The sequence below is a fragment of the Pyrus communis genome, chromosome 1 (genome assembly GCF_963583255.1).
Source record: "Pyrus communis chromosome 1, drPyrComm1.1, whole genome shotgun sequence".
Taxonomy (NCBI): domain Eukaryota; kingdom Viridiplantae; phylum Streptophyta; class Magnoliopsida; order Rosales; family Rosaceae; genus Pyrus; species Pyrus communis.
The window spans coordinates 17,530,810-17,546,741 of record NC_084803.1 but is presented as its reverse complement, the minus strand read 5'-3'; the positions used below and the strand labels follow the sequence as shown (position 1 = coordinate 17,546,741).

The following is a 15,932-nucleotide window of genomic DNA, read 5'->3' as shown; positions in this document are numbered from 1 at the left end:
TTGTGACTTTGCCATTCGAAGCCCTTTGGCAAATTGATCTTACAGTGTTATTCTGCAACTTTTTTGGTCAATCTGCCATGGCAATATGCAACCAACCGCCAAATGTGAGGACATTTTTGTATCTCCAAAACATTTGCAATCATCCCAAAATTGTAAGCGCTCTGTATATCCCGCGTACAAGTATCTTATTGTTGATACCAAAACTAAAGAGACAAAAGTTGAAATGGATCAACCTGTAAAATCGACGTTGTTTTCAGTACACAAGGAAAATTGTAGCACAATATATATATACACACACATATATATACATATATATATATATAGTTTCGGTTCCATTCAAAATTCCCAAACTATTAAATAGGTAATACCAAATCTTGTACCGAATGGTTTAGGATTGGTTCGGTATGACGTCCCGAAAATTTCAGAACTTTCGGTTTGGGATTTTTTTTGTTTGGAATCGAGATTTTTTGGGTTTGTTTCGGGATTTTCGGAAATTTATTCAAGTTGTATATGCCATGAATAATGACCCATATCCAAAACAATTCTTTAATTAAACTTTTCCATCCACAACGCAAGCGCATGTCAAACATTTCCTTATCCAGACTCTGTAAAGAGACAGCGTATAAATAAAGCAACACCAAAGCCAACGTATCTGAGTCCATAAATAAGTCAGGCATAAAGCCAGGGAGAGGAGACGATCGATCATCCATAGTTCCCCAAACCCCTAAACGACGGGTCGTTCCCTTCCAAATCTGCCCTTTCCCTCTCCCTCTCCTCACTTCTCACCCATCCTCAACTCTTCTTTTGCAGAGCTTCTCTTCTCAACCAGGTCAGCATATACCCATCGCAATATCTATATGTCTGCAAGTCTCTTTTCTTTCGCTTTGTTAAATTTTGCAGGCAACCCCATCTGGTGCTTAAGTATTCAACTTTTTCCCCCAATTTTTGATATTTTATTATTTGTGCCATTTGGGTTTTGGCATCTGATTGGTTGTTTATGGTTGTAAACTTTCGGGGTTTATTGGGTTTTAGTATTCCAGAAAGATTTGATTTTTGTTTCCCTTTAGGAATTTATGATACTTTTTTATATGAATTTTCTAGAGAACTGGACTTAATTCGAAAAGGGTATTATAAAAAGGAGTAATTTGTTAGTGTTTGATCACTTTTGGGTTATTATTTTCGAGGAGATTGTAATTTTGTTGGAGAATGTTATCATCTTTGATACAGGGTTTTGAGTATTGCCATTTAACCCTGAAGGGTCCAGAAAGAAAAAATAATACAACAAAAACAAAGGCAACAAGGAGGAATTAACGGACCAGTCGCCAGTGAATAACAATTCTTATAGTTTCTTGATTATGTTTTTCTTGCTTGCTGTGTACTCAATTTGATGTTCGTTTGGTTATTTTCGACATTATGTAGTGTATCGATCCGTTTGGCATTTATCTTGTATATTCTGTGCCATTGTTTTCCCCTGTCACAGATTTAGGCCCTTTGGGGGTAATTGTGTTTTTCTGTTTTCATTTTCAGGAGACATGATTAGGCTGTTCAAAGAAAAGGAAAAGCTGAGAGCACAAAATGCCATTGGAGCCTCGCCATTTACAAAGCAGTCTGCTGGGAAATTGCGTCTTAACAAAGGTTTTCCTTCTATTTAATGATTGCATCGGTTGATATGTTTTATTATTGTAATTGAAACTTTCTCATTTTCATTATTCTTTTCGAAAAAGCGTCTGTTGATTGTTAAGCAGTATGTATCAATTCCGTTAGATGGTTTCAGTACTGTTGATGGTTCACTTGTTCATTATTTTGGGTTAAGTTTGAGTGTATCCTGGACTGGACTGGAACTTAAAATTTTAAGCCACGGTGCTTATGAGTGGTCCTTGGTCCTTGGTTCCGCTATAATTAAAATTATTTAGAGGTGTTCAGGTTGGTGGAGTTTTAAGCCAATTTAGAACATAACAGTTTTTAGCAAATGGATTAACGTCTCTTCTTTTCTCACATTCGGTTGATATACGAAGTTGAGATAAATTTTTTTTCGTTCTTTTTTTTTTTTTTTTTTTCCGTCTGATTATAAAGTATCAGCAAATGGAATGGCAACTGAATCTTTTCTAGCATTCTTGATTGAATTTAACATGTAATTCTAAATTTGTTATAATTTGGTTAAGGATGCACGCTTTAAACTTATTTTCATGCTGAATTACTTTTACTGGGTTTTTTTGGACTATGTATGGAGTTGTATTGTTTCTCTAAATTTACCTATCCGTTTAATAAAAACAGAACTTACTTCTTGTGGCTTCTCATGCAGATATGTCTGAGCTGAATTTACCAAAATCTTGTAGCATTCATTATCCTGATGGCAAGGATGAGCTGATGAACTTTGAGGTTACAATTTGTCCGGATGAAGGATATTACAAGTAAGGAATTCTACATATTGTTTGCAAAAGTTTGACGAACGTCTGTTTTTTTAGACACCTTTTAATTGTAAGAGAAGCTGGTTTCTTCTTTTGCTTCCACATACACACTTTCTAACGCAAATATGTCTGTTAATATACGTGTGCGTGAATTTACAATTGTGAGACACTGGACATTGTGAGTGCCTGCAAACCATTGTTTTAGTTAACTTTGCAACGAAGTCAATATGGACACAACATGCAATGGTGTTGGAAGGTTTCATATTATATATGTATTGTTTCTGATGTCTTGTAAAATTAGCATAGTAATCAGTTTTTTACGTTATCTTTCCGTTTGTTATTGCAGAGGTGGTGTGTTTTTGTTTACGTTCCAAGTTGCCCCTATCTATCCACATGAAGCACCAAAAGTCAAGTGTAAGACCAAGGTAAAGCTGCCAATAAAAATTTCACCTAGTTTTGTTTAACTTTATTCGTCCTCTTTCTCCTATTTGATAGCTTATATGAAACATTTTCGTGTACTTGGTACTACAAACCACTCACAGGTCTACCATCCGAATATTGACTTGGAAGGAAATGTTTGCCTCAACATCCTACGAGAAGATTGGAAACCTGTCCTTAATATAAACACTATCATTTATGGACTATATCATCTCTTCACGGTACTAATGAGACTCTCTTTATAGTCCTCCACCCCTATGTGATTTGTTTCCATCTGGTATCTGAATGTTGCTTATTTTTCTCTTTACTATCGTTTGCAGGAACCAAATTATGAAGATCCACTAAATCATGATGCAGCTGCAGTGTTGAGAGACAACCCGAAGTTGTTTGAATCTAATGTAAGAAGGGCCATGGCCGGTGGGTATGTGGGGCAAACCTTGTTCCCCCGGTGCACATAGATTTCGTTTGGTAGCACCAAAGAGCGCCAATTGACATACTATCAACGCCCGAAATGCAGATGTGGTTGTAATATTCGTTGCAGATTGCGTTTTCTTTTTCAATCAATTGAGTTGGGGGCTTAAAATTGTACGTCATAGTAACTTTTCGGAATGCTTTGTAGTATCTTGCCTTGTCTAAATATTACCTTGTTGTCTTGAAGGCATCTCTCACTCACACACAAAACATTTTGACGGTAATTGATCACGTCATGTGACCATACATTGTACGCACATGTATGGTTTGCCGTATACATGCTAGGGTGGTAGCAGTGACTTGAGCATACAATACTGCATTTGGGAAAACGCCTGGGTGACAGGATTTCAATGGCGATATGCTATTTCAGATAGCAGTTTTGGAGCATATAAACAAGTTTTATTACTTGTTAATGAGCCTGTTTAAGATAATGACATGAGATAATCTCGACAAGTTTCGATGCGATGATGTATTACTTAGGCTAGGCATATACCCAAAAGGTTTCGTTATCTCCTAATCAGCATTACAAATGTGTCAATTCGTTGTCTCCTAATCAGCCTTACAAATGTGTCAATCTCAAAAAAAAATTACTTGGCTATCGAAAATCTTTGAGCGTCGGAAGTAAAAGAGTATCAGTTCACAAAGTGGTTTCTCGAGCTGGTCAGGACTGCCGCTGAAGGCTTGGGGAGGCTAATAAATGGTTGTCTCATGGTTGTCTCATGCGCTTGGTTGCTCCTTCAAACTATAGAATGAGTTCTCCCCTCATCTCTTCCTCTTTGACACTGGCGTTCCTGGCATTTTCGCGGTCCTTTCTGAAAAACAGATGCAAAGGCGTGTAAAACAAGCAACACAAACCAAACGGAACTGCCATCATCGAAAGAAGCCCTTGAGACAAGGCAAAGGCCTCCCGCGTAGACCCTTTAATTGGATCCACTGACTTTGCGTCGTAACCAAACATCTTCTCTGAAAGGATTCCGACCAAGGGTGCTGCAAAAGAAGAGAATGATCCTTCGAAAGCTCGATCAAAGGCGTAGATCATGGTTCGGTGTTTGACAGGGACAACCTCGGCAAACATAGGGCCATTTGCAGCTGTAGCGCACCAGCTGATAGTCAGGCCCATCAGCAAGAGGGTGACTGCAAAGGTGTAATAGCTGTCTACTGACTGTGGGATGACTTTGAGTAAGAACCACGAAAAGGGGATGCCCATGAAGGCGCTGAACTGCGCACACATGATACGGCCTGAGTGAGGGTAGATTCGTGACAATCGGTCTGCTATTAGTCCACCGAGAAGAGACCCCATAGCACAACCAACAGCAAAAAGACTAAGGAGTGCTGCTGTACTGTTGTGATCAAAACCTAACAAAACGAATTAGAAGACGTCATATGTCATGAAAGTAGAAGCTAAAAGTTCGTAGTTCAGCAAACAAATGAGAGGTAGAAGGTGAACCAAAACAGTTCCACCGATGTATAGAGTATACATTACGCTACAAAATAAAAAATATATATGCGTAGAAATTTACAATAAGTGAGAAATAGGAAAGAAATTTCAAACTAAAAACCTCATGGATCTAGGCCTTTGATTTCCATGCCAGAAAACTGTTGCACCCGAAATGCTCGAGTTGTTAGGAATGAGAAACAAAACAATGTATAACAAGCTAACTGTGGCATACTAATTCTACTTTTGAAGTATGGTGTGCAAAATCTAAACAGGAAAAGAATTTTCAGTAGCTCATACCGATTAATTCGAACCACATTGTGAAGAACACCATTGCAGTCCAGGGTAGTGAGCCAACAATGCCCTGCAAAACAATTATTTGAAACGTTCGCACTTTAACAACTGCCTTCATGGCTGTCCAAGACTCCAGCCAAACTGATGCTGCACTTGCAGGTCCCTTAATTTTCAAATCTTCCCTGCAACAGAAAGGAACCAAATCATCACACAAGATGGATACGATATAATCAATGAAATTACGTGCAGAAGTGATAAAATGATCATCTCATACCTATCAGAACTCAATTCAGAAACTATCGTCCGCGGGTCAATCACAAAAGCAAATACAAGGAACCCGATTAGAGAACTTAGTGATGCCATGAGAATGAAAGCACATCGCCATCCCGGTATATTCCAGTATTGATCGCCAGCCATAAGTGTGGCCAGAACACCACCTCCAATGCCGCCCAAGGAACCAACGAGGCTTACCATCCCAAACCCAGCCCCCCTCACTCCATCCTTATAACTATCAGCAATAAAAGACTGAAGTGCTGGTATAACAATTGCCAATCCGAAGCCATTCACTGCCCTCCAGAATGCAACTTGTGAGAAAATCCGGCTTGCACCCACTGCAGCAGTTGACAAGGCCCAGCAAAAAGTGCCCATTGCAAGAACCGAAGGGCGGTCATAGTTAATAACAAGTACACCTGCAAGGGGAGATGCCAATCCCTGTATAAAGTTCCTAATGAATGTCAGATAGCCGAGGTCAGATGGTCCGGCATTGAAAGCCTCACTGACTTCTTTGTAAACAGATGGGAGAAGATTTTCGTCAGCACGCTCCATTATAGCAGCCAAATTGATCAGAAAGAGAGACAGAGAAATCCCAAAAATCTTTCTCGTCCTGTGAAAAGAACACGTATTAACGCGATATAGTGTATACAATCAACGACTCAATGCAATGTGAAACTAAGCCCCAGAAATCAGCTGCATCAAGAGCATAATTCTTGAGTACATTTCCATCAAGAACGCATACAAGCATACTAGGACACACATTAGAACAAAGGCCACCGCAATCTTGTGTCATAAATACACAAATTGTATTCACTCCAAAATTCAAGGTGAATCATAAATACAAGGGATGATTTTTCTAAAACGTTCAAATTAGGATCGTTTGATAACCATTTTGTATTTAGTGTTTATTTTTCGTGTTTGTGCTAGATATATGAGGGAAAATACATGGGGAAAAGAGGGATGAAGAAGTGTGGAAGGTATGTGGTTGATGTATGAAACAAAAACTAGAAAGTGAAAGCGACTTAAAATTGCTTTCACGGTTTTAACTTTCGTTTTGTGTACCTTTCTATATATGTTTCTTTCACGCCCCTCTCACCATTATTCATCCACAATTATTCTTCTCTCTTTTCCCCCTATCTCTTCCATCTCTAACCCAAAAAAAAAAAAAAAAAAACTAAAACTAAAAGCGAGATTGTTATCAAAAGAGCTCTCGTCAATCATCTTTGAAAGCTATATATTGTGTTGAATACCACATCAAGGATTTACAATTGGCCAGTAGAACAATGCCAAGTCATGTACTTCAATAAATGTTATCCACAGTGGCTTGCCAGATCTGAAACATCGAACTAAAACCAAGAAACTTTTGACTGAAAACACACACACGCTTTATAACCCATGAATCCCAGAAAAAAGGAAACTACTTTCGAAAAATTCAAAGAACAGCAACAACGTGGGAAGAATTAAACTCACCTCATGGCTTGCAAACTTCTGAAAAAACCAGATTTCGACCGAGACGAAGTATAAGATGATGGGAAACTGATTAATGAGCGTTTAAGTCCCTTAAACATGATTAATTAAGAACCCACGAGGCCAAACTCCAAAGAAACCGGAAGGTCAAGCCCTGAATCTATGGCGGATCTGAGACGCACCCCAACTTGCCTTTAACAATCTGACCTCCCACGGACTCCAAAGAAACCGGATGGACAAGCCCTGAATCTATGGCGGATCTGAGACGCACCCCAACTTGCCCTTAACAATCTGAACTCCCACGGACTCATCACCAATTTTCCAAACGAATATTCAAAGACTATGTCAAACCTGGGAATCTAGCCATTTACGTTTTTGCAATATTTACGATCAGATTTATTGATTTGATTACATTTCTTTACGGTCCTTTTCAAAACGCGCGCATTTCTAATTGTTCGTTGATGAAATCGTTGAATACTGTTGATTAAAAAAAAAAAATTCGTTGCATACTATGTGGAGGAAGAATCTGTCCAAATCGGCTGTGTCTCATATTTTGACTATTAGGCCTTCCACATGTTTAGGTGAGGGTAACCTCTATATATAATAATCATGCATTAAAATTTTAACATGTATTATGAGAGATCTAAGACTCGAATCTCATAAATGATGAATTTGTTACCAAATTAAGTTGTTTGCGTGGCTTAGTTGAACTCCCTCTCCTTTTAGTATAAAAATATATCGATGTACCAAAAAATAAGGGGAACTTTATGAAAAGCTCCTGGTACTGTTCACTTTAATGAAAAACCACATTTTTACACTAAGAAGTCAATCATTATATTATTCACTTTACCCTTTATTTTGTCATTTTTGATAAAACTCAAAGTTTTCAAGCCATTTTCATTAATTTTCCTAAAAATAAAACATATATTATACTTTTGTAACTGTTACATTAGTGTGAGTTTTATATGACTAAGTTTTATATATTAAATGTGGAATTCATCCATTTTTTTTCTCTTGTCATTTATTATATTGGCATCACCTTCATTAGTTCAATATTTTGTATTAAAAAGAAGAATCACTCTCATTGCACTAAGATTTTCAGGCCCAAATGGAGTTTGATTCCTATATTATTGGCATCATACTCAATTTTCTGGTCTATTGTAGAAGGCGTTAGTGAGTAAATTACAAATTTGTCTCTTAATTTTTTGAGAGTTTTCAAGTTTCGTTTTTCAACTTTGTCATATCTCAGTTGGCAAGAGATTCCTCATACAACCAAATTTTAGTTTTAGTTGTGTTAATTTTCAATACATGTTTGTCACGTATTTAGAAAGTACACGACTCATATAATAAACAATTGGCATATGATAAATTTATGACATGAAAAAAGATTGTCACGTGTAATTTGGGTTAACATTAACCTTTATACATCTAGGGATGAAGTCTTTCTTTAATTCTAAGTAGAAAGCCCAGTACATCACCAGGATTGGAGCCCAAAGCAACAAACCCACAGAAAACCTAGCGGCCACCGACATCCTGTTCCGCCGGCAGAGCACCAGCCACCCAGCATGAACCCGCAACACTTGAATTCGCCGGAGATCAAGACACACAATGCCTAGACTCTCAAATATCCACAGTGAACCCAATGGGTACTTAAAACACCCCAATTTCCAATGTAAAATATGGAGTCAGTCAAACAGTTGCATCATTAATAGGTAATAGTTTTAAGTCCTTCAATAGCAGCACTTGCAGTCTTCCAGCAGAGAGAACAATATTGAAAAGCAACCTATGTAGCATGACAATTGACAAGCAGAAAAGAAAAATGAAACTCGGCAGAGTTGCAGTTCCATCAAGGGAACTCCAAAGCGTGTGAAATCAAAGATCGCTGCTTTGCCATCCGATTTAATCAGCATAACGTCCACGCTGATGCAGTTAACTTGGTTTACAAGCGCCTCTGAATACCTAGTCTGGCCCTTGCATTGTGTAGCTTTTTATCTAAGCATTCATTTCAGATTGATGCCTCTTTTAAGTTCCACTGAATTTCAACTGATTACGACCTGGTTTGGTACTGAGGTGATTCTGAAAAAAGCTGGTATCAAAAAAAGTTGGGAGCTGTTTTTGTATTTGGTAAACATTCAGCTTCAGCTTTTTTTCACAGTTTTGGGTGAAAAAAAGCCAAAAACAAGAAGCTGCAAAACCTAGCTTTGAAAAATCGGCTTTTTTTCACATCTGTTTTGCATAAAAGTTTACCAAATACTATAATACTGTTTTTTTTTTTTTTCAAAAGCACTTTTACAAAAAAGTTTACCAAACACTCTGCTACTTTATTTCACAGCCGCTTATTCTCACAGCACAGCAGAATCAGCTTTTTTTCAAAGCACAACAATACCAAACCAGCCCTACATGTTGCCAGTGCTATCACAGACGCTCAAGCCATCGTGTTGACGGGAGAAGGGCATTGTTTTGCAGCACATGATCAAAATGAAGAATAGCATCGAGACCATATCCCCAGGCCAGCAAACAGAAAGTCATTCTGCAGACTCTTCTTTTCCTTCCCGTGCATTTCAGCTTCACGAACTCCTTCCACAGTATTGGAGCAACAGTATGCGCCCAAGAAAGCACAAAAAACCCTTCCCCTTGAATTGTCCCGAAACATTTATCACATTTATTAGCACTTCCAGCACAGAATTAAACCCCACACTGCTAGAAAATTTTATTTTGTCGACAAATTCTAAGCTGACAAAGCCAAATTTTGTCGGCACAAGACTCCTCTCCCGACAAAATTTTTAATTTATCGATTGAACACTCATGCCGAACCAATTAATGGCGTCAGTTTTAGCCGACAAAAATTCTCATGTTACCCTACAATTTGTAGAAGAATTATTTTTGTCGTTAGAGCTTCTAAAATAAGGAGAAATTTTTTATTGTAACTGGAATACGAGTGGTATACTACCTGTTTTGATATAAGTTGTGAGAAATTTTATTTTTTTAATTTATTACCATTTGTATAATGACACGTTATGTATCATCTTGTGTTCCAGTCACTTTGAATAATCTTTCTAAATAAGAGCGGTCTTATTTAATACCAAAATAAAATATTCCAAAGTTCCTCTTATATTTGAACTTTGAAGTATGAGATACCGCGTTGTTCGGGCGATTACAGTCTGATCGTAATCTAAATGACCCTATCCTGTGCTATGATTGAGTAGGGGTAAAATGGTACTTTAACAAGCTCCATTCTCTTCTTAACTTCTTCCTTCGCTGGGTTCCCATCCCCATTTCACATGGAAGCCAAGCCGACTGTACCAATAGATTTGAGAACGACTTAATTCTCATGGTTTGGTAATTCCTATATTAATTGGTAATATCTCTCTTTTTTTTTTTATTAGCGTAATTAATTGGTTTATCACGGTTATTGGTTGTTGGAAACTTGTATATGAGATTGGTGTATTTTTTTTTTCTTTCTAATAATTCTGAGAATTCTGGGTGCTATATAGGTTTTGTTATGAAGAGTTTGGATAGGGAAAGAAATTCAGATTACAGCCTTTTGCGAATTAGTTTGATTACCCTCGTCTAAGTTCAAGCCTTTTTGTTTTCCAGTGCCGGTCTTGATGTTTTGGAGATTGGCATAATCATCACTTTGTTTTCATATATATGTGTGTGTGCAGTGTGTGTGTAAATTTTCTGGAGTTATAAGTGGAGTGAATTACCTGAAATGATTTACTTAGTTACATCTGCAGGATTATTATTTTGAGATATAAGAGTGATCGCGATTGCAAATGATGTTTAAGTGCACTTCTTTATGATGAGCCATCCATTACGAAGATTCATTTAGCAGTACTGCTATTATGGATGGTCGTTTAATAGTGTCTCCATTCTGTCATTTAATGGTTTGATATCATTTTACAATCAACACATCCTTCAGTTTCCAACCAGGATCGAATCAGGGACAGAAGTTATTGGTTTTGTATTCAAGTTTTTAATCCCCTTTCAGTCACTGTAGGTATTTATACACAAATGATCTAACCTAATTTAGTTCATTTCCTCCATTTTTACTCCCTTCCCTTCTCCCTAAATCACCTTTGGTTTCTCTTCCTATGGCGCAACCTGTAATCTATGTGCAACTTTCAGCGGTTGATCCATTTTCTAGGTTCTGATGCTGAGAAGTGGAAGTTGAAGTTTTGTGACAAAAAGCCCATTTGTTGTAGAATTCAACATTGACCCATTGGCGATGATATAAAGGGTATTCAGGGATAATCTTCACCATTCAGACCCAGTTGACCCCGACTGATTTTGGAGGCTAGGCATCTGATTACTGATTTCTTAATCAGAAGGTACTGATTTCTTAATCAGAAGGTACTGATTTCTTAATCAGAAGGCAGCCAAATCCAGTTGGGTCCAGATATCTTATCCGATGTGATGATAAAATCAGGCCGGAAAAAGGGTCAGTCCAATTGAATTCATGCCCTTGGGGACCAAATGAGCCAGCATCAAGCAAGACATGCCAATTGTTCTATTGAGCCAGGGCCAATGCCATCCATTGGTAAGAATAACCAGGCTCTCTTTCTCCCTAAATGTTGGGAGGTTGTGAAAGAGGATTTTATTACTTAGTTCTTCATTGTTTTGCTCATGGAAAGCTACCTCAAAGCATTTGTAACACTATCATGATATCTATTTGTTTTTATATATTATAGTTGTGTAAGTGTTATAAGTGGAGCGAATTGTTTGAAATCATTTGCTCACTTATATTTGCAGGATATAATTTTGAGATACATAAGTGGTCTGGAAAGAGCTGGGAATCATATTTGTTCTGATCGCGAATAATGGTCAAGTGCAGTTCATAATGAGCCATTATGGCCTGAAAACACTATCTTATCCGCCGTAACAGACAGTTTAGCTTTTTGCTTAGACAGCTGGGAACCATATCCGTATATAGACACTATGAAATGCAAGATAGTTGCCAAGACATGGCATCGAATAATCTCTGATGTTTGGTTACTGAGATTTTGGTCGCAGTCTCTTGTATAGGTCTTTACCACCGCACTCTGTGGCCGGCTAATGATGATACGTATCTTCAACTCCATTACATACGTTTGCACCATAATTATAACTACTGCACCAAATTCTAGAATGATGGCATTCTAAAACCCAGTAAAGTAGTTCTAAGTCAGTGTGTTCGTCGTGGGTTACAACTCGAACCCATGTTCACTGATGGGTATAAAAGTTCCAAGGTTTACTGGCATTTTGTATACTTGCGGGCGGCCGCGGGGGGGGGGAGGGGGGGGGGGGGGGGGGGTGGTGGGGAGGAAGGGGAGGGAGGATGGTGGTATATGGCCTTGCTAGTTCACAGAAAGTTTTGTGTATTGACCTCAATACCATTAAAGCTCGAGCCTTTGAACGCCCTCATGTTCTTGGGACGATGATAAGATAGGTGCAACAATGGGATGTCTTGGGGTGTCAAAGGATCTTGTTTGTTATGTAACATGTGATGGTTCAAATACTAATAATCGACGTGAATCTGGTGACCAATGGACTCTCAAATATAGTGTTGTTAGGAATAGTTTGGTATGGGGGGCGGATACAATGTTTATACCTGGTGCAGATATGGTGTTTAAACCCTATGCAATAAGTCTGAAAGCTCACGTCATCTTCTATGGCACTTTAGAATTGATCTTTAGCTGGGACTTTGAAAGCCAGAAATGTAAACTGTTCAACAAGTCAAAGGTGAAGATGGCCCAAAACCTGGTTATGACTTTCCTTTCTTCACCCAACGTGCTTGCTTGATACCTTTTTACAGTTTGGGCGAGAGGAATATTGCCGGCTCTACTCCATTGTAAGTAGATTCTCTCCTATGTTATATAAGTACATACACAGTGATGTTAGTACTTTTCAAGGTTGTTATCATTGTCATTAAGAAAGCGTTTTCGCAACTGAACCCATATACTTGGATACTTGAACATGTTAATACTATCGGTTTGCTTTTATATGAATTAATTTGTGATGCAAATACTTTTTCCGATATTATTATAGATAAGGGAAAATCTCGTTTGAATTCAACAAAAAATACTCCAAATTTAAAGGAAAAGTTGACGGACCTAAGAGGAGAGAAATTACACACATTTTAAGGGATTAGGAATAGGAGGGCTTGAAACTTGATAGAAAGTTCAGCGGACAAATCGAAAACAAATGATAAATACAGGGGGAATTGCTATTTGTGATGCAATTAACCTTGATTTTCTTTGTTGTTTCACATGAAGCTTAATTTGTTGGTACATATGCTCCTCACAAAATTTTATCTCATATTTTTCCTACTGAACAGATCAGGGAACCTTTTGAAGGGAGCAGAGATTTCGAGTGCGGAAGCATTACCATGTGAGTGTGATAATCTAAAAGATAGCTTTCAAGTTGTACGCGGTCGTTCATATTGGAATATGTTGTTCAAGAGGCGGTTTCTTTTTCCGAGTGAAATGCAGTTATGTGCAGGAATGGAGCTGCCGGATTAAAGATGATTTTCAGACTATCCGATCACCATGAATAAGATTTCTACTTTTCAGATTAGGTGGTTTCTTTAAATAAAAATTTGGATTGGATCAAATCAAAGTAATTTCGGAATTTCCAGAACATAATTCATTATTCATATAATTTACAAGTTTTTGAATTTTTTTCAACCTTTTTAAAGTATATAATGACAATTCTGAATTGATAAAATGTTAACAAATCAACAATATTACGGCGAGAATCAACCAGCTCACGAACACCAACCTTCATTATTAGCTGGATCTCCGAGTGTTAATTTAGGTTTAAGAGTCAATTAAAAGCTTACTTTGTTAATTGTTATCCTGATACATTTCGTAACTCCTTAATTTAATAATACATTGTTAAGTTTGTGAATCTCTTATGCTTCCAATTGTTGGGATAACTTGTATAAAAACGGGTTTATTGCTACGTGACTTCTTAATTTAATAATACATTGTTATAAGAAGAAAAAACTTACACTTGACAACGTAGTATTGAAAACATGACAGTTTGATACCGTCCAGTGTTATGGTGCTCAACTGCTAATATAGAATAACATCGTAAGTCGTAAAAGTTGTCTAAAGTTCTAAGAAAGTGCCACCACTTCTTATGTTTCTCCCTCTTGAAAGGTTATTATATGTACCACCTTACGTGGATCTCTCTTTATTTATCGTTAATAAATAATGTATATTTTCTAAAATTACAAGTAGAGTGAATTTGTCTGAAATCATTTGCTTATTTATATTTGCATTATAATTATATTGTGATATACGAGTGGTCTAGAAACTAGAAAGAGGTGAGAACCATATATGTCGCATGCGCAAATGATGTTCAACTGCAGTTGTTCATGACGAGCCCTTATGCCTTAAAAACACTAGAAACTGATCAGAAGGAACGCTTTCTGTTTACAAGTATATTTCCCCTTGGTTTTTTCAGGGTAAGTACCATACGTCATTGAAAGTGCTCGATGTTACTGGGTTTTCCAGTTCAAGGTTGAGTATCACACATCACAGGCTTCGGTATCCCTATCTAAACAGGTCAGCTTTTAGCTTAGGCACCTCTCTTCTTTTTTCCTGCTCAACAAAGAATTTCCACTAGTCGTAATCGATTACTTAGGGTTCTTTGTACATTTTTGTTTGATCGACATAAGTTGGATTATTCTCAGAGGCGGTTCAAAGTCATACAAACAAGTGATTTACTGCTGTCTAAATGTGAATTTTTAATTTGTTATGTAGCATTGCATCGACGTACGTGGATTGAATGCTTCTTTGAAAATGACCATAAGGAAAACCATTTTGTTTTTATATCTATCTTCTGCTTACTTTGTCGAACAAGTTCCTTCGGATAGTAACTAGGGTTCTTCCGCTCGTACGCTCATCATTTTAAGGGACTCATTTAATCTGCGCTTGCTGTGGTTTCCAGTTAAGGGCACTGTTATGTAATTCCAAACTGAATGTAGTCGTGAATTCTTATGTTGCATGTCACAAGGAATTGCCCACAAACGAAGAACAATATGGTATTATTTTGTTATGTTATATTTTCCCAAGTCACCAAAAGTTATTGGGTTTTTATATACGATCAACTTTCACTATACGATTTCCATTTACGGAAATGTTTATTAACTTCAGAACTGATGTTTTATTTTTCTTTTGTTGACAAATGATAGGATAACTTATACTAATCTCGTTTACGTTACCGTAATCAAAATAGGAAAAAATGGATTGAGAATGAATTGAATTGACGAGGAGTTAGAATAAGAAGTGAGAATCGGATTTTTGTTAAAGATGTTTACTTCAATGTTCTGGAATCAAAGTAGGAGTCAAATTGACCTAATTCATCTAAATTGGAATAAGAATCAATATGCGATTTAAGGATAATGTTAAGGAGATTAAATTTTTTAAACCAAATTGATGATTTGATTATTACTTAGGTATTCGTTAACATTCTTATTTTCTATTGGTGACACATCATTTGTTTGAAAGTTTGGTCTCTTTAGCATTATTATTTGTAAAATAAAAAATAAAAAAAATCTTTATTTTATTCATATATTTATTTTTAATTAGTTTTTTTTTTTTCCAAATTTTAATTAGTTGTTTTTGTTTTCCGACAAAAAAAAATAGTTGTTTTTATTAGTTTGGTTGATAACGGACATGGGTCCTCTCCGGATCCATGTATCCTAATTCACCAAATTCATGAATCCAAGCCGTTGAAATTTGATCCAACAGCTAAAGTTATTATAATTTTTAAAGTGGACCTCTGTTTGTAGCCGTTATATCAAATTTCAATGGCCCCAATACATGGCTTTGGTGGATTAGGATACATGGATCCGGAGAGGACCCAAGTCGGTTGATAATTTGATATGAAGAGTTAAAATGTCGTGACTATAAAAAAATTAGTCTTTTTTTTTTTAATTTGTTTGGTTAAAGAATAGTTTAAAAAAAAAAAAGAATTTTAACAAAAAGCTCTATGTACTGTTCACTTTAACGAAAAATCATATTTTTACACTAAAAAGTCATGGCACTATTCACTTTACTCTTCATTTTGTCCTTATCATTAAAACTCAAAGTTTTCAAGCTCTTTGCATTAGTTTTCTTTTAAAAAAAAAACTCGCCAAATTCATCCTCCTCAAAGAT

The 15,932-nt window shown here is 36.9% G+C and overlaps 2 protein-coding genes and 1 long non-coding RNA gene across 3 annotated transcripts; 2 read left to right on the top strand and 1 right to left on the bottom strand.

Moving 5' to 3' along the window:
* The first annotated feature begins 592 nt into the window (after positions 1–592).
* LOC137747661 (NEDD8-conjugating enzyme Ubc12-like) lies at positions 593–3,563 on the top strand. Its single transcript, XM_068487810.1, has 6 exons — positions 593–829; positions 1,528–1,635; positions 2,303–2,411; positions 2,755–2,833; positions 2,951–3,067; positions 3,167–3,563. Exons 2-6 carry the CDS (start codon positions 1,533–1,535, stop codon positions 3,302–3,304), a joined length of 546 nt encoding a protein of 181 aa, XP_068343911.1. The 5' UTR covers positions 593–829; positions 1,528–1,532; the 3' UTR covers positions 3,305–3,563.
* A 198-nt stretch (positions 3,564–3,761) lies between these two features.
* Positions 3,762–7,158, bottom strand: LOC137747652 (uncharacterized). Its single transcript, XM_068487797.1, has 4 exons — positions 6,790–7,158; positions 5,321–5,929; positions 5,053–5,228; positions 3,762–4,673 (listed from the first exon to the last, which is right to left on the bottom strand). The coding sequence occupies exons 1-4, from the start codon at positions 6,885–6,887 to the stop codon at positions 4,060–4,062; spliced, it is 1,497 nt and encodes a 498-aa protein (XP_068343898.1). The 5' UTR covers positions 6,888–7,158; the 3' UTR covers positions 3,762–4,059.
* Positions 7,159–10,151: 2,993 nt separating this feature from the next.
* LOC137718872 (uncharacterized) lies at positions 10,152–11,965 on the top strand. Its single transcript, XR_011065959.1, has 3 exons — positions 10,152–11,117; positions 11,162–11,326; positions 11,539–11,965. It is a non-coding gene; the product is annotated as an uncharacterized lncRNA (long non-coding RNA).
* The last annotated feature ends 3,967 nt before the right edge of the window (positions 11,966–15,932 follow it).